This window comes from Xenopus laevis, chromosome 9_10S (genome assembly GCF_017654675.1).
Source record: "Xenopus laevis strain J_2021 chromosome 9_10S, Xenopus_laevis_v10.1, whole genome shotgun sequence".
NCBI classification, from domain to species: Eukaryota; Metazoa; Chordata; class Amphibia; order Anura; family Pipidae; genus Xenopus; species Xenopus laevis.
Genome location: NC_054388.1, coordinates 72,514,688 through 72,539,970, shown reverse-complemented (window position 1 = coordinate 72,539,970; position 25,283 = coordinate 72,514,688). Strand labels below are relative to the sequence as shown.

The 25,283-nt window shown below is 40.3% G+C and overlaps 1 protein-coding gene across 20 annotated transcripts in view; it reads left to right on the top strand.

Annotated features, from left to right (window-relative positions):
• LOC108703029 (leucine-rich repeat flightless-interacting protein 2-like) overlaps nt 1-25,283 on the top strand; it is a 72,618-nt gene that overhangs the window by 3,807 nt on the left and 43,528 nt on the right. For 15 of the 20 annotated variants that reach the window (XM_018238920.2, XM_018238921.2, XM_018238917.2 and 12 more), the window contains exon 2: nt 22,078-22,164. In XM_018238920.2, the coding sequence (XP_018094409.1) occupies nt 22,078-22,164 (87 nt within the window). Of the gene's footprint in view, nt 1-17,416; nt 18,024-22,077; nt 22,165-22,801; nt 22,899-25,283 lie in introns of those variants that run through there. The other 5 variants (XM_041578402.1, XM_041578409.1, XM_041578401.1 and 2 more) reach the window with 5 other exon arrangements.

Sequence of the window (25,283 nt, the reverse complement as noted above, 5' to 3'; positions counted from 1 at the left end):
TCAGAAAATGAATTCCAATAGCTAAAAATATTTAGAAAATAAGATTAGAACAGGTCATTCTATTTCATTCTAAAAGTAAATGCAAAGGTCCATTTTTCAGTCCTTAATAAATTCAGTACCCCTGCTTTATAAATTCGGCAGGCAAGAATGAGGTTTTCACAATAGTATGACAGAACACGTCCTCTTTTTTTTGACGTTATGCAAGCACTACATTCTTAATATCCATTCCATATTTGGTATAAAGTGTAGGGTGCGCGATTTAAAACTTTTTTAAATTAGAAGCTGGTCTATTGCAGACTGTATACACACACAGAAGGCTTATACAAGAATATGTATAACTTTATAAAAGAAAGACAAGCAAAATCTCTGCTATTAGGCAGCTTCTCCTTTTTTAAACTGTAAATTTGGCTCTTTTGACACGGGGGGGCATTGGCCAGAAGCACCCCTGCATTATAGGTGAAAAGTATGTGTACAGTGTCTGTGTTGAATATATATATTAAAATTACAAATGTGTGACCAGAGTTTTTTCTTGGCGTTTGGGCCAACATGTAGCTGCACAGTTAATAACGCCCTTCTCCAAGTTAAATTAATCCACAGTTAGTGGGCTCCTACTCATGCATTCCTACTGCTCGTTACCATTTGTTTATCTTTCTTTTAATTTCACGTCTCTTGGCCTAAATTTGGTAAAGTCTCCATGGAGAATGTGCACACACTGATAATATGTTTGTTCAACAGGAGAAAAGAATCCAGCTCTTTTGACGTTTCAATGAGCCTACAAAAGCCAAAATGCTTTGTATATGGAAATGGGAGCTTGCAGCTGTCTGTTATATACACCAAGCAAGTTGGTTGTAGTTGATGGTATAATTTAAAGGGCACATTTTAATTCATTTAAGTTATTAGTAGGGATGCACCAAATCTTCTGTTCTTTTTAATACATTTTAGTTAATAGTGGGGATGCACCAAATCCACTGTTATGGGATTATAAAATCTTTCATGAAGGATTTGGATGAATCCAAAACTAAATCCAAACCATAATTTGCATATGCAAATTAGGGTAAGTAAAGGTTAAAAAAAGTCACATGATTTTAAGGGTTCAGATTTAGACACTTGGGGGGTTATTTTCTGGTTGGAGTTTTAAAGGGGAAAACACAGTTTTTCGTGATTTATTAAACCCCGATGCTGTTAAAAGTCATAATAAAAAAGTATTCCATCTCAAACCTTCCGAGGTCATGTAGAAGTCAATGGCAGATGTCCCATGAATAATTGGAAGACATCGGGGCAGATGTATGAAGGGTCGAATATCGAGGGTTAATTAACCCTCGCTATTCGACTAGGAACTAAAATCGTTCGACTTCGAATATCGAAGTCGAACGATTTAGCGCAAATCCTGCGATCGAACGATCGAAGGATTATTCGTTCGATCGAACGATTAAATCCTTCGAATCGAACGATTCGAAGGATTTTAATCCAACGATCGAAGGAATATCCTTCGATCAAAAAATCTCAGGCAAGCCTATGGGGACCTTCCCCATAGGCTAACATTGACTTCGGTAGCTTTTAGCTGCCGAAGTAGGGGGTCGAAGTTTTTCTTAAAGAGACAGTACTTCGACTATCGAATGGTCGAATAGTCGAACGATTTTTAGTTCGAATCGTTCGAGTCGAAGTAGTAGTCGAAGGTCGAAGTAGCCCATTCGATGGTCGAAGTAGCCCAAAAAACACTTCGAAATTCGAAGTTTTTTTAATTCGAATCCTTCACTCGAGCTTTGTAAATGTGCCCCATCATGATCTGCACTGGGTTTTGTACAATAATCCAAAGAATTTGTGGCTTTCGGGTGATAATCTGAAAAAAAATGAGTCTTTTCCTGCACCAGATTTTTTCGAGAAAATGTATTGATAAATACTGTAAACATATGTACGGGAGTTTGGTCAAATGGTTCTAAGAAAATAGTGAGACATTTTTAGTAAATAACACCCTCAGATTCAGCCAAATCCTGCTAAAAAAGGACAAATCCCCAACTGAATCCTGGATTCAGTGCATTCCTAGTTATTCGTGAACCTAGTAAGTTTTCCTCCATTATGTATTTTTTTAATGCTTTTCAATAATCAGCCTTCTATCCTGTTTTTTTCTGGCCTGCAGATGAAAATGGTGTCTGGTTTGGGGGTCACTGTTAGATTGAATCTAAGGCCTCGGTTTTATTACTTTTCTTATTTTAATGTTTGGCACTTTACTATTATACTATTCAATTTTATGCTTGCCATCTGCACAATGAAAAAAATATATTAAAAAACACAAAAAATAAAACTGTAAGAGCAATTGCAAATTTAATGTGATAGGGTCTGACGGTGGGTGACTTCCAACAAGCTGGTGTGGGGGGGTCAGCAGTGGAGGTTTGCTTCAGGTTGCATCGGTTGGAATGTATCTCTTGACCCAGTTCTCTTATAGCCTATGCAAAGGAAAGGGGAATCACACCCTACATTTATATAGGTCATATGTATAGCTTTTTATAATTCAGAGTTTTATAAATTGCTTTAGGATAGTGGTTCCCTAACTGTGGGGCTCAGGCTGAAGGTTAGTTAGGGTAAGATATGAAGATGATACATACAGTACTTGCTGTCCTAGATACACCTGAAAGCCTGTTTTCAATACTAATTAATGTGATATTTGTGGTAAAACTTGTTTGCTGTCCCAGATAACTATGGCTGAATGATCCACACACTACTGTTTTACTATCTGGACCAATTTCACCAAGACCAGTGAGTCCCTGAATAAAGGTTGAACCTCCAAGGGAGGGCTTAAACTAAAACAAGTCAAACACCAGGTGCTCTAGGATCTATGTCCAGAGCCATAAAAAATGTATACAGTCCTGCTTTTGAGCAGGTTATAGATGGGGAAATAGCATGTACTGGTTTTCAGTGTATCCTAAGCATGAAAAATGAAGTGAAAACCATTGCCTTTTCCATAGCCTGGTCATGAAACCATATACACTTTAGTTTGTGTTAATTATTCGAAATAGTCATTTATGTGAATATTTTATATGAGTCAGAAGATTATTCTGTTTATTTATAAATTTGCCAGTGGTGCAGAAGGCCTGTGCTCCTATTTGATATGTACATCGGGTGAACTAATCCCCCACTATCCTGAAATCCTCATGTACTAATAAGGTATATAAGCAGAGGCCGGGCACTAAGTTATGCTTGGTATGTACTGATAGTGGCAGCTGAGCCTCTCCATCAGGGTATTCCTGGTGACTGAACTGTCTTTAGATACACAGACACCCCCACCTTTATTCCAAATTCTACACAATCTTTCTGCTGCTGATTATTTTGATGCTTGGCAATGTGGTTGCCTAGTACCTGAAAAAAAGTAGACACTATTTGATTTTGATTCAAAGTGAAAATGCTTCGACTATTCAACTATTCAATAATTGAAGTACTGTCTCTTTAAAAAACTTCGACTTTGACACTTCGCCACCTTAAACATGCCGAATTGCTATGTTAGCCTATGGGGACCTCCTAGAACCTATAGCCAGTATTTTGCTACATTCTGAGAAGTCAAAGGATTTTTTTGTAAAATCGCATGATCGTACGATCTAAAAATCCTTCGACTTCAGCTTCAAATGTCGGACTAGTCTATTCAATGGTCGAATTTCGACATTTTTTTCACTTCGAAATGCACTATATTATCACTCTCAGAGTAATATATTAATAGTAAAAAGATGCAGGTTGAGAGTGTTGCTCCATTAAATAATGGTACCAGTATTGTTGTAGCAGATACAGAAAAGGCAAATGTGCTAAATCAGTTCTTTTCTTCAGTGTGTACAATGGACGAGTCTGAGCTACCAGGCTCACTTCATAGCTGCACTGATGGCTCAGCTCAACCTAGTCAGTGGCTGACTCAGGATATTATCCATAAAGCTTTAATAAAAATGAATGTAAACAAGGCTCCAGGGCCTGATGGCATACACCCCCGAGAGAGCTTAGTTCAGTTTTAGACCAGCCCTATTTCTGATTTTCTCAGATTCACTTTCATCTGGTATAATACCTATGGATTGGAAAAAAGCTGATGTCATTCCAATATTTAAAAACGGATTACGATCTCAGCCTGGCAATTATAGGCCAGTAAGTTTGACATCTGTGGTGGGCAAATTATTTGAAGGCTTATTAAGGGATCACATTCAAAATATTGTCCCAGTGAATGGCATTATGAGCAGCAATCAGCATGGCTTTATGAAGGATAGATAAAGAGGAAAAATACCCGCACTCAGGACTCAATGCATGTCTGACGAATGGGCATGCCCCGGAAACATTATCTTCCAATAAACACGTAGGGTTTGACCCACTTGCATTGAGTCCTGAGTGCCTGTATGTCAATGTGTTAAACCTTTCATCCATAAAAAAGTAGGATTCATGTAACCATTACTTACCAATTCCCTTTAAAGTTGCACAAGCAGATTCGTCCTACCTTTGGACTTCAGGCTGGTGTATAGTGCTGAGTACATGTATATTTGTAGGTTCCTAGCTGGTTGTGTGCTGTCTAGTCTTACTTTGGACAGTTAGATGTGACCTATAAGAGAAGGGCTAACTTAGGTATCCTAACTGTACCAAATTGAATTTCTGACCAGAGGTCTGCCAGGTTTTACTTGTAAGGTCTTTGCCAGCTGCATCCTGGTATATCTGCTAAGCCAAGTGCAATGTGACAGTAACACTCCTGTGTCTTTTCTCTTTGCCCTCCTGTGGGAAATCTCTCATACCACCAGGAACATCTAGTGGAATGGCCTCTCCTGGCTGGGATCCATATATAATAAGCGCCTAATTCATGCAAACTGATTATAGGATCAGTGACATCAGAGAAAGAGTTCCTTTTTTTTCTGGTTATAAATGAGGATAGCAGTTATTTCTGGAATGGCTTAGTCTTGAAAAACTAATTATGTTGATAAGCAAATCTTAATTTTTGTCAAACAAACTAGTTCATTGAACTGTGATTTTAATGATCTTTGAAAGCCCCATGCTGAAATTGCAGTAATAAGGAAACTAAAGAATTCTTCTTGGTTATTTAACCAGGGAAGGACAAACTGGCTCCCCAGTTGATGCTAAACTACAACTACTACTACTTAAGTCTCTAATGCTTCTTTAGTAACATAGTACATTTGCCTGTAACAACTGACCATCTTACTCAAAGCTACTAGGTATCTCCTGCACAGATTCAAGTGGATGCATATGCATACAGATTTATCTGGAAAAGTTTTTTACTATGCATCTGCCAACCCAGGATGATGCAGGGGATACCAGAGAGCCTGGAACAAGATAGTGGTGGTTTAGGACAGTGAGTCTGGAGCATTGGTTCAGCATAGCATGATTAGAGTTAGTGCAGGCATCCCCAAGTGATTTTATGTTTTCTTGAAACATGAAATATGAAAAGGACCACCTTCAGGGAATAAAAATCATGTTCAATGCTTCTTGGACATTTATCCAATTCATGGCCAGTTCCTGATTTGTGGGCAGGCCACTGGGGACTGGGCAGGAGATTTTGGCAGCAGTTTGAATCTCTAGCCCACTTAATGCCTAATGGAAGAGATCACACTGGGCCAGAAGAAGCAGAGCTGCCATCGGAATCTGCAAGCAGAAGGTTGGTTAGAGTATTGTGACCAGTGGTGAAAGAAGGGGGTGAGTGCAAGTGCAGGGGGGTCCAGTGGGAGTTGAGGGGGGGCTGGGTGAGAGAGGGGGGAGCCTAGGGGTGTAGCATCTTTAAATCCAGCCCTGTCGATAGCCAGAAAATAGTGCAGAACTTAAAGGGAATGGGCAGATTGTAGCTAATGCATGGCTGGGTGGTGGTTGTGAGTATGTCTTTTTAATTGGTGCTCCATTTCTCCATTATATTTAGTTGGCAGGGCACAATGGGCAGGGGCCCTGTGCAGACAGTGATGAGATAATGTGTTGGGGTCTTTGAGGAGGATTTCTGATGGTGGCCTTGAGCACAGATGCAAAATAAAAATGAGAGTTCTGTATAGGCTATTCTTGGGATTCAAAAGCCATAATATACCCCAGGCCAAACTGGTAATCTGGAAATTCTGGCAGAGGGGTTTCTGTGAGATTCCATAGACGATCAATATTTATTTGACCTTTGGGGGGCTGTGTGGACCTCTGTATACTTGAAAGGGTCTATTCTGAATCTCTGTCCAGACCTGATATAACATGTATAGTTTATATTTGCTCCATGTTGTTTAAACTTACAACTTTTTTTGGAATGTCTATGAAGGTCCTCGTTCATTTGGTTCATGGTACATCTATAGTTAACAGTCAAATCAACTGGACTTCCTGTATTGTTTTCTCTAGAGGACGTTAACCTCTTGTCATTCCAAATTCATAATTGAGAAAGCCAGTCGGATGACTAGCAAATGTTTTCAAGAGAAAAAAATACAGCAAGTCCAGTTGATATTTTAGGAATCTTCTCCAGAACCTACATTTTAGAGTGGTACAAATAAGCCTCATATACATAGAAACAACATATACATATTTACAACTAACTATTATACCTTTCATCTCTATTTTGTATCCATTAGATTGGACACACAGTATATGCCATAGCATAGTCCATCAGCAGAGGGAGGTAGTGATTCACAACGTACATAGAAGCAACATGATCAGCCGCCTTACTTGTAAAAAGATTCAGGCAAAGTACTGCTGAAATAGATACAGTGATTAAAATGAAACCGTGCTACACATGCTTTTGTGGATGTTCCAACTGACTTGCTTAATCCATTAAAATATATTTATACACATAGGGACAGATTTACTAACAAAAAGAAACCTCCAACTATTTCATTTTTCCTTGGGGTTCTACTCGCTTGGCTGAAATTGTGAAAAACAAAAACTTTGTGCTGAGTTCAATTTATGGAAAAATACATTTTTTTTATACAAATTTCCAGGTTACAGTTATTGTACAGTTATTCTATGTGGTATGAGTAAACTATTTTGTTGAGCGTTAACACAATTCTCTAAAAGGTTTTGCAATATTGTTGGGTTGCAGAAGATCTTTCAACCTAAAGTCTACAAACTGAATATGTCATTGTCCATGCCATACCATTGTCCACATTATAGGGCAGATGTTAAAGTGAAAGGAATTGCAGATCTTCCTTGATTCCTCTCAAATTCACTCATTCAGGTTTATGGCTTAGTGGAAGGGCAAACACAATATCTGATGTTTTGACTTTGGGATGTTGAATGGGACATTGGTCCCTGCAGATTTATCATTTACCCCAGGGCGTTTCTAAAAGTAGGCAACCCCTTGTATCCAGCGGGTCTGAATGTAAACAAGGCTGGTTTTCATATAAAAAAGCTGATGATGATACTAATGGTAAACTGATGGCAACTCACATGTGGGCTGTTCCCATGGAGATATAATACATATCCCCACTTGTTATTCTGAATGAGGTCACTGGGGAAGATTTAGGATTATCACATTATTTTTTTCAATCAGGAGCATGTCACAGATAAAACTAAATACTGTGACCTGATAGGTGGTGTGGGTACATCAAGTACAATAGGTGATTTGTTTATATAAAGGGTTTAAATGAAAAAACAGGGTAAAAGTACCAGACTTAACTACAGAGAATTCTGCAACATTTGTGCTGGCAACATTTAGGATTCATAGACAAGATTATTCTTGTAAGGGAAGATGGAAACTGACACAGATGCAGCATGAATGAGCTAGTTAAGTTATCAGGGATCACAACAACCACCTGTGACAGAGGGAACACTTAGGGGCCGATTCATGAAGCTCGAGTGAAGGATTCGAATTAAAAAAACTTCGAATTTCGAAGTATTTTTTGGGTACTTCGACCATCGAATTGGTTAAATTCGATCGAATTCGATCGAATTCGAACGATTCGAAGTAAAAATCGTTCGACTATTCGACCATTCGATAATCAAAGTACTGTCTCTTTAAAAAATACTTCGACCACCTACTTCGGTAGATAAAACCTACCGAAGTCAATGTTAGCCTATGGGGAAGGTCCCCATAGGCTTGCCTGTGATTTTTTTGATCGAAGGATTTTCCTTCGATCGTTGGATTCAAATCCTTCGATCGATCGATCGCAGGATTTGCGCAAAATCGTTCGACTTCGATATTCGAAGTCGAACGATTTTAGTTCCCAGTCGAATATCGAGGGTTAATTAACCATCGATATTCGACTCTTGATGAATCGGCCCCCTAAAATATGCGTCCATGGTGGGCTGCTTAAACTTCATACTTGCCATGTTTTCATAATATACACTGCAGAGTCTTATGCTAAGCAACCCAATTCACAGGCAGCATGCTTACCTCTTTCGCATTGGAGTAGGCATAGCTGGAGTGCAGAAAAGACAAAATTCTATTTTTCAAAACAGAAATTCAGCTCTTAAAGTTACAAGAAGTGCCACCCCTAGTAACCTGCCATCCGCAGGTAGGTTCACTACTTGCCACGTTGCAGGAGTTCCATATACACTTCACCAGAACACATAGGGCCAGAATCAACTGAGTGAGAAAAAAGTTGAATCTGTGAGTTTTCACATGATAAACTGTGAAATAACTTTTTTTCTCTTAATTGAATCTGGCCCTAAGCAGTATAAATGCTGTTGCAATTTCATATAAAATAGTTCCCAAAACATGTCATATTAGTGTCTTCAGGCCTGGACTGGCAATTTGTGGGTTCTGGCAGGTGCCATAGAAATCACTATTTAGTGGTCTGGCGGTGGCTATTTTGGCCTCTGTGTTTGCTGATTGGGCCTCTGTGTACCTGAAATGCCAGGGCCTATTTTGATTCTCAGTCCAGACCTGTGTCTTATATAATACCCAAGAACACATGGCAAGATAAATATAGAGTCTTTTTCATAGATAATGCCCCACAACACATGGCAAGATAAAAACAGTGCCACCATTAGTAATACAACTGAGCAAATGGCACAATAAATACAATGCCAGTTTAAGGAAAGGGACCTTGACATGCAACTTGCCTGATCCCACACCCGGGACTCAACTTTACGTCACATGTCAAACCACTCTAAAGGGCCTCTGCTTTGGCCTATCACACAACTAGGGTGCAATGGACCCCGGTGCAAGTATCAGACTCAGGCCCCCCACCGCTGGGGTTCACACCCATGCCATGGCCCTCCTTTGCACAGGCAGGTCTGTCATTTTTTGCATTTTGCACACTGCATTGTGCAACATGGATTATCTGTATTGGAATACAAATCTGCAGTGGCTGAGTTTTAAATAGCTGGGCCAAAAACATCTTTTAACACATCCCACCTTCATTAAAGTACAGCTAATTCAGTGCCTGTTGTGTTATACAAATAGAAATTAATCATTCTCAAGTTCAGTTTTTCTCTGACTACACATGGAGTAGAACTAGTAGAAAGTAATGGCTAGTGCCACACTGGGCACACCAGCCCCTCCGCTTGCATCCGCTCTCTCCTGAGGCACTGCATCACCCTGAGTGCAGAAACATGGAGTCAATTTTGGGGCGAAAATGCATACATGATTCGGCGACAAAACCCACTCCATGGGGGTCCATTTACTCAAGGACGAATTGTTAGTGTTTAGGGAAAATTTGCCAAAAAGACATTTCACCATTCGACATTTTCTCTAGCGAATAACCTAAAGATAGAGATCTTTCACGCCACCTCACTCTGGCCAAAGATTGTTAATCTGCAAATTTATTAAAATGTGAAATTTCCAATACGTTACCCTTTTCCAAAATTAAAATGCTGGTGTTTTTTCATATTTTTATGTGGGATTTTGTTTAAAAAAAAGTAACTGTTAAATAATCACTTTTTAACCATTTGAAGCTCATGCCACATTTGTTTTAGGGTAGGCTCATGTCTAGAAAAATAGAGGTGGAACTCTTTTGTCTTTATTTTGCTTTCTTGGACAGTTTTAGTAAAAAGTGGCCACTTTCACTGTCTAATAAATACATACATATGACCTGTATTTAAATTGATGTTAGCGTAAGTATGTTAAAGAAGTTATGCTAGGAAGTAAGTAATGCTAGAGAAAAAAATGAATGCACGTAGTCATAGTGAATTAACATCTGACGTCGTTGCGTGAAGTGTGGCTAAGCTTTCCGAAGCGAAAATTAAAAGTACGGTAAATGTGCACCCATGTGTCTGCACCCAGGACAACATGGTACCTTTGGGTGCAGACACAGGAAAGAGCCAATGTTTATATGCAGGGTCAATTCACTATTGACAAAACATATTGGCATATTTGGCATGCCTATATTTACCATATAATATACCATATTTGGCATGCCTAATATTTACCAGTAACAATAAAATCATACAGGAAATTCAGAGCTAAATAATTGGGCAAAATATACTGAACACAAGTACATAGAGTACATAGAAGCATGCTAATATGTGATACCAATATACTTTATTCCTTGCCGTTTCCATGCTATTGTTGTTTGTCTGTTTACAATATGACATTTCCCGATACATTGCCTTTTTCTATATGCTGTCATCTGCACTCTGCAGTTGTGTGTGGTGTATGCTATTCAATGTCTCTTGTAAGCTGCTTTTTTTCTCCTCCTCTCTTGTTTCCCAGGCAGCTTAAAAGAAACAGCACATACAAAAATAGCTGGCGGGTGTGTCAGTGGGCATCATCGTTCTCCCTATGCCGGCCTTTAAAGTATTTATAAATAGACAACTCTAGAGGTTGCGGGCATTCCATTAACTGTGTATACAGCACATAATTACTAGCCTACCACCTAAACAGGAGTTAGTAACTAATTACACAAGTCTACCCACATAATGTAATGCCATTGTTGTTTATTCACCTGTGAAATAATGTTTTTTTTCTGCCTTTTGTTTTGGGACCATTGTAATAGTACAAAAAGATAAGCAATATATTTAGCCTTAGTGCTTGTTTATTTTAAATGTTTATGAAATAAGGTAATGTTGTAATGTAAAAACATAATTCTCTTTTGAAGGTAGTATTTAGTTTCCATCTTGATTCATCTTGATTGTATGGGTATGAATGTATAAAGCGTTGACACCGCTGCTCTCAGCCTGCCTTTTTTCTTGCATCTCTATGTACCTGCACTGAAAAATACATCTTCCGCCTGAGTGCAGGAACATGGAACAGAGATCAGCCTGAACATGCCTGCCTTCATGTTCTTCAGTCGATCTCAACTCTGTGTAGCTGCACTCAGGGGCAAATTTACTGAAGGACGAAATGACTAACGCTGGCGAAAAATCGACAGCGTGACGTCATTTTGGAAATTCGCCGATTTACTAACAGCTGCAGGAGTCACGTCGCTAGCGAAAGAGACAGCCGCTAGCGATCATTCGCACTATATTGCCAGGCGAATTTTCACTTTGGTGAATGGACGTAACTGCGCAAATTCACTAAAATGCAGATTTTACTGAACGTTACCTGTTTCGCCAGACTTGCCTTCGCCAGCTCAGACCAGACGAAGTGCAATAGACTAGATAGGAGTTCCTCAAAAAAAAGTTGAAAAAACGCTGGCGACTTTTCAGTTTTTCAGGGTGATAGGCTGCAAAAGATCATAACATTTTTTTAGGGTACCTGGGTTCCCCCCTACATTTCCTTACATATGACACATAAACTATACAGTGGGCTCATGTGTAGGGCAATATAACAACTCTATTTTATTTTATTAAGGTTCCCTGGGCTTGTGTAGTGTAATGTATTTGCTGCAACATATATGTCCATTAAATTTAACTTCCCGCCGTATGCAAATTAGCCAATTCTATCGCAACTTCGCTTTGCTTGCCGAATTAACGCTAGCAAACTTCACCATCGTTCAGAATACACAGCAAGTGCACTTCAATAATTTTGTAACAATTTAGGATAAGTAAAGAAGCAATTGTAACAATTTAAGGTCTATTGGGGGAAACTGTGACTTGCAGCTTAAGCTTGTTAATGAAACTTGCACCTTGCAAAACTGTAATAACACATACAAATCAGAAATGTGTTAAAACTTTCATACCATGACAAATTTTGTAAAATGAACATGGTAATTAGCGGGTGTGGCCACAAAATGGGCATGGTCAAACAAAATTCCACCGCTCTACGCACTGAAATATTTTTTGTCCCCCTTTTCGTTTTCCAAAATGTTGGAAAGTATGGTGTGGGGTCTGGGTGCATATGCCAGTTTATGGAGGTGATCCATACCAACAAAATATTACAGCTGGCACTCACAGATCCCATAGTCAAGCATTGTAAAGAAACAGATGTAGGGCAATCATAGCCCACACTGTAATATTTTGTTGGTGTGGATATATTATGCAAAACTGCTGTTATCTCTGTGAGGTACAGCAGAACTCATAGGGTTTCTGACACATGGAGGTTTCAGCAGAATTAGGTGAAAACAAAAGCCACTGTCTGTCTGTCACCTCTCCTGATGTTATGCAATGGTAACCACCCTGGCTAATGCAGAAACAGTGACAGACATACCACGGATATAAAAGACTCTCTCCATGAGTGTTGTGGGCTGCTATTTTCCAGTGGACAGCAGTGGTGGTCAAAATACCATGTGTTACACTGACTGGCGAGAAAACTTTGGTTAAAAAAAATAAGACTGTCCATCAAGTTCAACCATTCAAGTATCACTGACTCACGTTAAGAAAGTATATACAGTATAAACACACAAATATACATATTCACTCAAATAACACTGCAGTTCTGCAGGATCATCCATGCCCCTCTTAAAGGCATTAAAGGAGAAGGAAAGGTTAAAACCTTAAGTAAGTAAGCCTTATCAGAAGGGTCCACCTTAATATACCAGTAAACCCTCAAAGTAGTGCTTCTCTGAGTCAAAAGAAACCCTGCATTTCTTTCCTTCTATTGTGTACACATGGGCTTCTGTATCAGACTTCCAGCCTTCAGCTTAAACCTCCTTGCCCCAGGCATGAGCATGCTCACTTTGTTCCTCTTCCCCCTCCTCCCTTCTCTGCTGTAATCTGAGCCCAGAGCTATGAGTGAGCAGGGAGAGACTCAGGTAGGAAGTGATGTCACACCAAGTTAATACTGCAGCTGTTATCCTAAACAAACAGAGAGAGCTTCTAGAGCTTTTTACTCAGGTATGGTAAAGCATTCTACAGAATAAATATAGTGTTATAGGTTGCACTATTGCAGCTAATCTATTGGCAATAAAATGCCTCCTTAGCTTTCCTTCTCCTTTAAGGGAATCTGCCATCATAACATTGTTCAGGTGCTATGCAACCAGCTGTGTGCATTAAAAGACCAGTAACATAAAAAAAACGTTTTAAAAATTCGTTTTGACTTAACGAAAAAAAACACCAAGGCAGTCTTAAAGGGGTTGTTCACCTTCAATGTACAAATCTTATGAAACCACTAACAATGTTCTCAATGTGTTAGAAAAACCATTTTCCATAAAAAAAAGTAAAAATGCCATTGTAAAAGCTAATTTTTATACCTATTAACTCAGCCCTTCTCCTGTCTCTCTGACCAGTTTTCTGAAGTGATGGGAGTGGCCTATTTTGAACCTGACACACCAAGAACTTCCTATAAGATGACATCATCATGCCCAGGCTTTGCCCTTACTTGTTTCCTATTGGATGTTGATACTGCCCTCCTCCTAGTAATTTATTGGTTGCTTGTGAACTGAAACCAGTCACATAATTTGAATGATCATTGGTTGATTACTCAATTGTAATGGCAGAGGTTAACAGACGCAGCATATAAACAAACCTGCCTTGCAACAATCACACAGCCATGCAGACAAATACTGCATAAAAGGAAGGAGCAACATTGTTCTCCCAATTCTTGCACTCTCCTTCTGCCTAGACTAAAACTGAATGGAGTGCCAAAGGGGTGCAAACTTTTCTGGGAATAAATACTGACGTTTCTATATTTTTATCTTTTAATACCTTTGGCATTAGGCATAATGTCAGTTACAAAATTGCAACAAAACCAGCACTGACTTGCTTAGAAACATATGTAACTTACACATCTAGCAGGGACAGTAGGGCTGCCACCTCACCCTTTTAAAACCAAACACATGAAATCCACAGGCTGCATGGCTAATTATCAACTCATTTAGATGCTGCAGACTGAACTGATTTCTGTGCAGCCATGTATCATGCATCTAAATGAATTGCTAATTAGCCATGCAGGCTGTGGATTTCATATGTGTTTGGTTTTAAAAGGGTGAGGTGGCAGCCCTTAGTGACAGGCAGAGCAGTGTTGAGGGCAGGTAGGTTTTTTGAACATTTTGTGCGCTCTCCCAGGGGGGCGGTGATTTACCTAGGAAAAAGGGGGCGACGATCCATTGTGCGGCGCTCAAATTCTCCTCCCTGCAGTTTGACTGTCCTTTGGCAGAGAACACTGGCAACCAAACGCACCTCTCCATACTGCCCCTAACATTATTGAATCAGAAGCACCATGGGGCAAATTCACTAAGATTCGTAGTTGCGCCAGGCGTAACTTCGCCGCACTTCGCCAGTCGTAGTTTCGCCAGCGCTTCGTATATTCACTAAAATCAGAAGTTGCACTCGGGGGTAGCGTAAGTTTGCGAAGTTGTGCTAGCGTTGATTCGCTAAGTGAAGCGAAGTTACGCAAGCGATGGTTAATTTGCATATGGCGCCAAATTCAAATTTTAATGGAGGAATATGTAGCAGCACTACAAATGCCTGGGAAACCTTCAAAACATCAAATGTGCCCACTGTATAGTTAAGTTGCCATGAGTTAGGAAATGTAGGGGGGAAGGAGGGGAGCCCCAAAAAATTTTTCGATCTTTTTCAGCCTATCACCCATAATATAGAAAAAAAGCAAGCATTTTGGGACTTAGAAAAATGTTTAACTTTTTTTGAAGAAATCCCTATCTACTCTATTGCGCTTCGTCTGGTCTAAGGTGGAGAAGGAAGTCTAGCGTAAAAGGTAGCGTTCAGAACAATGCGCGCGTTAGTGAATTTGCGTAGTTATGTCCGTTGTGCAAATTCGCCAGGCGTAAGGGTGCGAAGTTACGCTAGTGAAGTTACGCTAGCGTCCGTTAGTGAATTTGCAAAGTAACGAAAATGGCCAATGCTAGCGAATTGACGCTAGCGTTAGGCGCTTCGGTGCATAGTGAATTTGCCCCCAACAGCACGGTTTAAAACATCACATGTGCCACAGGCCAAAAGCTGGACATACAGGCACTGTTGTAGCAAACCGCATTTCATATGATTCTCAGAGTGTGTAAGTTGATTGTATAATGGATATTGATTAGTTTGGGGATGGGCAGGTTAACACAATTTTATCTGTATGTGGTGCATCAGCAAAAGAGGAAATGAAGAGGAGCTGAGCAATTGGGATTTTACAAATGCATCTATACCATGTAAGGAGCCTCATTCACAATCTGCCCATTCAAGCACGATCCATTTGGTCAGATACTGTACACTGTTGGCCAGAGGTTTGGCATGGTGGAATAATAATAATTATAACATATAATATATATATTATAAAATAATATCTTGGAATAATATTTTGAGTAATGGGTTGTGGCAAAGGTAGAACAATTTGTAAGTTAAATGCAGTCTGATGGAGTTATCAGGGGCTGGCTTGTAACATTATTTATGTTTTGACATTTTACATATATATAACATTTTAATGTAACCTCCAAAGTTATTGTAACTCTTCATTTATTTATATAGAACCAGCAAATAACATAGTGGTTTACTAGGGTTTACAGAGAACAATAGGATTAGAGGGCCCTACTCACACAAGCTTACATTCTAAAGGGTTTGGGCAGTGATCCCTAACCAGTGGCTCACAAGCAACATGTTACTCACCAACCCCTTGAATGATGCTCCCAGAGGACTCAAAGCAGGTGCTTATTTTTGAATTCCTAGCTTGAAGGCAAGCTTTATTAGCAAAAAAAGCATGTCTACTGCCAAACAAAGCCTCATGTAGGCTTTGTTATCAATAGCAAGTGAGGTCCCAAATATGACACCCCAGGAGCTATTTTGATGTTGTGTTGCCCTCCAACTTTTTTTACATTTGAATGTGGCTCAAATGGAAAAAAAGGTTGGGGGCCCTGGGTCAGGACTGTATTCAGGGGCGGCATCGGACCTAAACACACCCTTACGTTGTGTGTGTGTGACGTCATTGTGTCGTGCACGTGACGTCACACGCCATGCCATTCACTTTCGCGTGCTTCCTTGGCCCCCCTACCCCTCACTTCCTCAGCTCCGTCACTGGATATCCTATGAAATCTGTGGCGGAGGGTGGAGGGTTTAAAAAAAAAATAAAAAAAAATAGGCACCCCGAGGGCAACCCCCAAATCGTGCCACCCTAGGCACCGGCCCTCGAAGGCCTTAATATGAATACGGCCCTTGTTTGGATATTTTTGAAACATAAAAATTCTAGAAACAAATTGGTGATTTATGATACATTGATATTTGATTTATAAGCATACATTGAATAAGCTGCCCTAAACTGGTGGGTCTTTAGGGATCATTTGAAAGTTTAGAAGGAAGGGGAGAGTCTGACAGCTAAAATGAACAAGTCGTGGCTTTAGTACCACCTAGGGTTGCCACCTTTTCTGGAAAAAAATACCGGCTTTCCTATATATTTATCTTTTTTTCCTATTAATAACATTGGGAACAACCATTATTTTTACCAGTCAGGTTGCAACCCTAGCACCACCATATTAAGTTGAAAGTGTGGTTGGTTTGTAGGGGTTGGACTGGAATCTGGTTTATTGGCAACAACAATGACTAAATAGCCATTTGTTTAAGCTGCAGTTTCTCTCACTTCCTCATCTGTCCGTGATCATCCACTCACTGTGAGGAACATTAGCTAACAGTTTAGAAAGATCAACTGTCCTATTTTTGCAACTAAGAGAAGGTTTGTTTACATTTTGGGTGCCATATTTACAACATGATCAGACACCAAGGCAAATCTTGGCATACTGATCACTTAACCATACTTTTATTTTTATACTTAATGCCTGCAGCATTAGATTTTTAGTATGTTATAAACATTAGATTGTGGGCTAGGTCACCCAGCAATTGCTTTACACATTACCAATTTTACAGTATGTATAAGGACATAACCAAAAATGTTTTTTTCAGCGTTGGTTATTGGTTTGTATGTGTTGCATAACCCACCACCCACTATAGAAAGCAGAGGGGCTTCAAGAATCCATCACTCCACAATAGAGAAACAGTTATATTACACTGGGAGCCTAAGAGATCTAGTGAAATGTTTTCTTAAATTTATCACAGTTTCTATTTAATCTATGGAATTAGGTACAGTATATCTGTGTAAAAACAAATACATTTATATTTATTTCTGGAAATGCAGAAACTGGTTATGTACTTTTTTTTAACAAACCCTTGACTGTAAATCTGTGGGTTCTGTTAGATGCCATACACAGTCACTATTGGGTGGGATGGTAGGGGGCAGTTTGGGCCTCTGGGTAGTTGAAATGCCAGGGCCTATTTTTAAACGTGGTCAGTGGGGGTATAGAGTCCCCTCCTCGGTTAGTAAAGGTATGAAAGTTCCTGAGAGGTGTGAGTACTGTGTAGAACTGGGCAGGTGTCGCGGCAGGGGAAAGGTTAATGACAGGTTGTTGTGAGGCGCCGCCGGGAGGGGTGATGCAAACTCCTCAGTGCAGGGGGCGGGCGCTGAGTCAGACAGAGGAAACTGCAGCTTGTGAGTCCAGTTCCTGCACCTCCCTGTGGAGTGTGAGCACCGAGTGTCGGCGCCCAGCCAAAGACTTTACCTGTCCGGCCAGTGAGAAAATAGCTACTTTGTGGTTTCTGGGCAGTGGCTGCTGCTCCCAGGTGGGACAAGGAGACAGTGGGACAAGGAGACAGTGGGACAGGTCCTTCCCCCCTACTGCCACTGCGTGTGCTGCACAGCTGCCTCCTGCTAATGACAGGCTGCCCGGAGCCAGCGAATAAGCCCCTTATCCAAACAGCTGACTGACCTCTGGGAAACAAGGCTCGGACGCTGCTGGGATCCGGGAGACATGCAGGACATCTCAGACTGCCTGAGTCTGGAGGCACAACATGTGGTGAGCGACCTACTTGTCTTTAGCGCAGGCCAAGTCCAGGGAGAAGCTTTGTCTTCTGAGAGTAACTGGCAGTCATTTGGGAATTTGCTGCTGTACTTTCTGTAATCACGAGGCGGGATTGTGGGAGCTGTAGTTCAGTATCCGGTTAAAGATCCCTGCTTTGGGTTGCTACGACTAGCTTGGCTACAGCAATGCTTCCAGCCTATGTAAAATGATCTGGTGTCAGGAGATTAGAGGGGCTCAAGCAGGTGGGCATATCTGGAAGTGCAGAACCCAATGGGATGTATTAGCTGGGCCGGGTGTGGGTGCTAATCAGCACAGCTTCAGGATTCTGCCTTGGGTAGAGAGACAGCGAATTGCTCATACATAGAACTAATTCAGTTTAGGCCCATCATATTGCTGATTAGTGAAGTGCAGGGTCAGGAAAACTTTAACTCACTCCAACCATAATCCACAGATGTTGCCATTGTAGGACCTGTGCCTAACCTATACCTGTCTCTTCTATCTTTGTATGTGACTTCTGTGCCCCCCTCTGGTTCCAAAACAGCGAATATTTGGGAGTAGACGAGGAGTGTACTTTCCCAGTCTGACCCAAACCTAACCCACAATAGTCACCCAAATTTCAACCTGAACCCGCCCAATTGATGGTCAACTTGCAGGTCACGGTGGTGGGTTTTAGGTTGACTCACACATCACTCTTGCTGATGCCACTGAATAGCAGATCAAGCATACCTGATGTTGTCCATCTTAACTACAACTCCCAACAGCCAAAGGAAAATGGAAGTGATTAAATAAAAATTTGAAGGCCGACGTGTTCATTTCTTTTGTAATAAATAATAGAAAAGGTAGCAACTGTCATTTTTCGTATTGATTATGCCTGTATTGTATACAGAGGTGTGACAAGTGCTACATAACCCTCCATAGTTACTTTTCTCAGATGGAAATGCTTCTTATGAAGTTGTAGTCTAATTGCTCTGGTTGCCTTATCTCTAGATGCAGTTTTCTTTTGGCTTCCTCATTCCTGCCACATTATATCATACCATTTGTATGCATTTAGTGTCACATCTCCAACGGCACAGAAGGTCATTACATACAGCTGTATGCATGGCACTTGTTACTGTCAGAGCCTGGCCACATGGCCTAGGGCTTAAATTGCTGACAAGCATTTATGCGTGTGTGTAGATGTGAATCTATACATGTAAGGACCACAACATTCACTGTCCTTGTGTAGCTAAAAAAGCAAACTAGAGGGGTTCTGTACTTAACGCAAGTGCAGTGTGCAAAGTAAGATTTTGGATGTGCATTACAGTGTCTTCTTCCTTGTAGCCTTGACTGTAATGAATATATTGTATGCCTGGCTGGTGTCCATTCCGGCAAAGGACGCTGAAATTTTGTCTGCACCCAATTCCCTAGGCATAAGTTTGCTGTGACAACTGATGATGTGGGGCTCAGGAGCTATCACCACCTTCTAGGGGTCCCCTGCATCAGTATGGGATTATTTACACACCAGAAAAACATAGGTTGAAGGTCCTTGGTATACATATTTTCTATTAGCCAGAGGGCTGGAGAGAAATGAGGCATTGCTGCTGTAAGTGCCGTTAATGTACTTCTGTGCTCAGGAAATTTACATATACTGTACTTCCTCTTGCTTTGTGCATTAGTGGGTTACAAATTCTTTGCATGTGTACTTACAATTCCAACCCTGCCCTGACAGTTCTGCACAGGCCTGGACTGGGAGTCAAAATAGGCCCTGTCATTCCAAGTACACAGAGGCCCAAACAGCCCCCTACCAGCCCACTATATGGTAACTTTCTATGGAACCATACAGCAGCCACTCTGGCATTTGCCAGTACCTACAGATTGCCAGTCCGGGCCTGGTTCTGCACAGGCCTCTAATGCAATGTGAGCTTTTGGGCAATGGGCTGAAAAATTGGATTAGCCACATTTGGACCACCATCTTGCTCAGGTAGCAGATTTTAGTGTGTATGGCAATCTTTAGATTTATCCAGGGATGCTGGGAGTTGTATTTGAACAGCAGCTGAAGGCTACATGTTGGACAGTCCTGACAGTTTTACTCTTCTTGAGTAATATACAGTATGTAACAGCTCCTTCCTAGATAACAGATAATTTTTTCTTTTCGATACACATGTAGGTCTCATTGAAAGTAAGTGCTGTTTGCACCTCACTAAAGCATTTTTGGTTTTAAATATAATAATAGGCATAGGTGCATCAGTGGCTGACATATTCATTTTATAGGTGGAGTGTATTTTGTAGTGTTAGTCCTATTAATACCTTATCTGTCTCACACCTTTTCTATAAAATAAATGACTCATCTGCTTCGCACAGAAGGAATTCCGTTAATAGATCATCTGGATAATACTTTCAGGGTTGGGTATCCATGTTAGTCTGGCAGATGAAACACTGACCAGTTGTCGTTATTCTTTGAAACTAAGTTATTTCACATAATGTTATCTTAGCAAAGGTTTCCAGGAATTTTTTTTTTTTTTTTTTAAAAACCATGGTACCGTAACAATCAATTATGAACACCATTAAAATTTGTTGCTAATTGTTGGAGAGTAGAAAAGCTTGTTAAACCGTTGGTGAAAATAGCTTTCCTGAAATTAGTTTTTGCATCTTTCTCACTTCCCCTAACGATGATGCTAGGAGCTTACCCCCCAGTGTGAAATGAATGCTTAGCAGTGGGTTCTGTCTTTCAGCCTAACCATTAGACCAATTAGGTATAAACAACACAGAAGCATTCATTTTAACCCATTGATTGCCAGGTTAGGAAATGTTTGTATTGAAATGCAAGGGACTGTAGCAGTTAAGTCAACCAGAATTGTGCACAGGAATTTCAGGCACAACAAATTCCTGCCCTGTAAAGCTTGCAATCCATTTTTTCCAGAGGCATGGACAGATTGTTATTTGCAAAGGATTGCAAAATCCGTATTAAAATAAGAATTGGGATCCCCTAAGACAGGACAAGTAAAACTGCAGTGTTGCAAAGTTTGTTCTAGTAACCCATAGCAACTGACCATCAGGTAGAATTTACTGGTATACTATTTGAAAGCAAATATGTGAATATTTATAATATGTGAGCAAATATGTATACTTGCTATAGGTTAATTAAACTTAAGCAATTTGCCATCTCTGTGTTTTTCTATGTAATGTTTTGTTGTGCATACAGTAGTTTTATGCAGATCAGAATCATATATATACTGAAACCACATGAGCATGCTACAAGCAGGATATTTTGTGTGTCCCTCTGTGTGTAACTGTGCTTGCTGTACGTGTCTGGCATTTCAGTAGCATTGCTAGAGATTTCCGGTGTTCTTATGACTGTTAATTTAGCTCTCTTCCTTCCTTTGGCTTGTGAAGAGCGGGGCTCCACCAAGTACACCTCTTGCCCAGTTTCTGTTCCTCCCACTGGCCTTTATATTCTTCCTCAGGGAGTCCCAGAGGACTTTCCCAGACTTCCGATGGTTTTTGAGGGTCAGAGACAATGGTCCCAGCATTCTGCATAATGTAAACATTGCTATGGTGCCGGGAAAGCTGTCCTAGCATAATGAATCAAGTCTGAGATCTGTACTTTGGCAGAGAATCAACTTACTAGCTCAGTATTGAAGGGGTGTTGCTATAATCAAGAGGGTGCAACACTACTACACCCTCTATCCTGTATTCTTTATGGTTAACCACTTGAAGGTTTCCCATGCTCTAAACTGGGCATTTAACAGTTCACTTCTTAAAGGAGTACTAAAGCCTAAAATCATGATGGTCAGTGAAGAAATATATCTCCATAATACAGCAGTGATTTCCAGTAGAGCCTTATTTAAGAAAATAATCCTAAAAAAAATGATCTGTAAGAAAAGACAGAATTTTGTTCTGATGGTATCTGAAGATGGGCATACACAGCCATTTAAACCAAAGCTTAGTTTGCAAATCTTGGGTCAATCTGTATGGTGTTACTATGTTTGTATATATGACCGCTCTATCCAGACTTTCGTTGTTTGTATAAGATGCAGAACTCTGACTGGTGTTTGCTTTATCTATGCAGGCAGAGGCACGACTTGCCGCCAAGAGAGCGGCACGAGCTGAAGCCCGGGAGATCCGCATGAAAGAGTTGGAGAGGCAGCAAAAAGAGGTATGGATGTCCAACCAGTCATTGTCCAACAATTTCAAATGAGAGCAGATTTTCTCCTAACTGGCTAGGAAGAACTTATATCGTATTAAAGCTTTCCTCCTATCTCTAAGTTTGGCCAGTTTTGACCATCGTGCCTAAATAACGGTCTGGGTATTTATGGTGAGGCAAGTTGATAGACTTTATGCCCCATCCACACCCACTGTAACTTCCACCAGCTGTTAGGTAGACAATGATGGCTTTAAGTTGAAATCAGACACTAGGGCTCATATGTAGGCATCAAATAAAAGAGAAGAGTTGTAGGAAACAAAGTGTTAGTACCAAACAGGGAGATAAACTGGGGTCAAATGTAATTTCTGCATCTTCATAGAACTATAGTATGAAAACCCTTCTTCTATAAAATAGTTGCTTTGTTGCCAAAAAATGGTTGATTAATAGGTGCTTCTATACTTTATGTGATTACTGGTCCTTGAAACTCTGGAGATGTAATACGATCATTCATATAGCACCTGTTAAATGTGTGCAGTGGATCATTTGGTAATATCTTTGTGTCACAGATCGGATAACTTACCTGGATATGTGATCCTGACTCACGTTCATATTTGTCTTTTTAATAATGCAACTGCTAAAAATTTCCCAGGCATTTTGTGCAATTTCCAGCTTGGAAGGCACCATCATTTTATGAATTGGCTCTTCATTGAATGCTAACTGCCTGGACCATGGTGGTACATTCATTGGTAAGTTTATTTTCCTAATGCTTAAGTGCATCACCACGGTCTTGACCGAGAGTGATAGGAACACATACAGTGGAAGTTGAGGTGATGGGCAGGATGCAAAAGAGTTAGTTTCTTTTCAGGTCTTCCAATCAGGATCTTTATATCAAAATTTGTTTATAACAACACTTCAAGCCAGGCACAAGTGAGATTTGTTCATATAATTTTGACCAATTGTTATGACTTGTGTAGGGGTATAAACAAGCCTTTTGGATAATCACACAACAAAGCTGTTGCACAACAGCATTTAGTTGAAATTTAAAATGAGTTTGGTCAGTGAAACCCAACAACTGTGTTTCATAACATGGTAATCGGTCATTTAGTTAATTTTTCATACCTGTCGTTTAGTTGATTGGACAGGTTAAAAGATTTATATTGGCTACCGATAAGATCTCTGATTATATCAGTGGGTGACTGTCACTACTATCATGCATGACTTTTGTACAATTGCTGTCTGTCAATTAATGGCCAGAACATAATATGGTTTGTTATTTTTCATACTCATTTGAAATGAATGAGCGTTTGTTGCACAAAGAATAAAATCTGCATGTCTATGACCATTGACCAGTTTTACCCACAATAGAGCTTTCTGTTTGTGGCCAAAGCTCTTCTCATGCTTGTTCTGCATAAAACCGCTGTTGGTGTTTACATATGAACAGTAACACCAAACAATTTGCGTATTAAAGTCATGATAATATCATGTAATGTTGCCCTGCACTGGTCAAACTGCTGTGTTTGCTTCAGAAACACTACTATAGTTCCTATAAACAAGCTGCTGTGTAGCAATGGCAGAAATTAAAAAAAGGCTATATGGCACAGCTTAAATAGTGGATAACCGATTATATAACACCATTATGTTCTTCAGAGCTTATCAACTGTGTAACGTAAACCTTTTCTCCTTTGAATGTTTGGCCCATTGCTAAACAGCAGCTTATTTATATAAACAATAGTAGTGTTTGTGAAGCAAACACAGCAGTTTTACCAGTGCAGGGCAACACTGTATTTATTTATATTACTTTAAAACAATAAAAAAATTTGATGTTACTGTTCCTTTAAGCAGAGTGTATAAATGGGTAGAGGCCATGCTGTATTTTAAGTTAAAGTTTAAACTATACGTTCTGGCACTGATTAACTTGTGCCTTCAGCTTTTTCTTCAGTTTTACTGTGATTAAAGTTCGTTATGCAGCTAGCTATACTTGGTCTGTGTATGTTGCCCTTGTGAAAATCAGTCACATATCTATAGGTATCGGGGGCCCACATTGGGGCATCTGCTTGTTTTGTAATAATAGTGTATCTTCATGGCCAGCTTTACTGTAAATGCTACCAAAATTCCACTGGTTTAGGATTTCAGTAGAGCTTGCCAGGCGAGGATCTGCTGCTCCATATTGATTTGGCTGTTGCAGGTTTATGAGGGTAGTTTGTCGAGTTTGCAGTGGATAGGGTTGCCACCTGTTAGGTTTTGACCTGAACAGTTTGGTTTTTCTAAGGCCTGTTTGGGTCTCAAGTTTCTGTTTGGTTTTCAGCCTTGTGAAAACCGAACACTAATCTGGCCAATACATTTATTATCAAGTGAGGTTAATTTCTTACTACAGAAACAAAAACAAAACAATAAAAAATAATAAATTGGTTTCCTTAATTAGCATTGCTGTATTCGGAGATTTCTAGATAACTGATTTCTGTATAATAGATCCCATACCTGTAAGGGTAAGGGCACACCTGGAGATTCGGGGAGATTTAGTCGCCCGGTGACTAATCGCTTCTTTTTTGGGGAGACAACTAATCTCCCCGAACTGCTTCCCCGTATCTTCCACCTGCTTCAATGGAAAAAACGCCTGCACCAATGCATTTGCGGCGCTTCGATTTCCGAAGTCGCCCGAAGTTTACTCGTGAGGAAACGATTTACGATTTCAGAAATCGAAGCGACGCGAGTGCATTGGCGCAGTAATTTTTTCATTGAAGCAGGCGGAAGACACGGGAAAGCAGTTCGGGGAGATTAGTCGCCCCAAAGAAGAGGCGATTAGTCGCCAGGGCGACTAAACCTCCCCGAATCTCCAGGTTTGCCCTTACCCTAATCAAAGAATTGGGCTTACTCATTATGCAGAATATAGATAAGAGATAGGGTTGCCACCAGTGTGGTTTTGAATTGGACATCAAAACGTTCTCTCCGGTTTACAACATTGAGAAAACTGGATGGAAATCCAGCCAGTTGCCTCTAAGTGATGTGATAACCGTCCTGGGGTCATTACTCCTACTACACCTACTTCATTGTGCCTGCCCTAATGTCTGCTCCATCACTGCTCCATCCCCAATGTTATCTGCCCTGCCCCCTTTGTTCGGGTTTAGCCACCA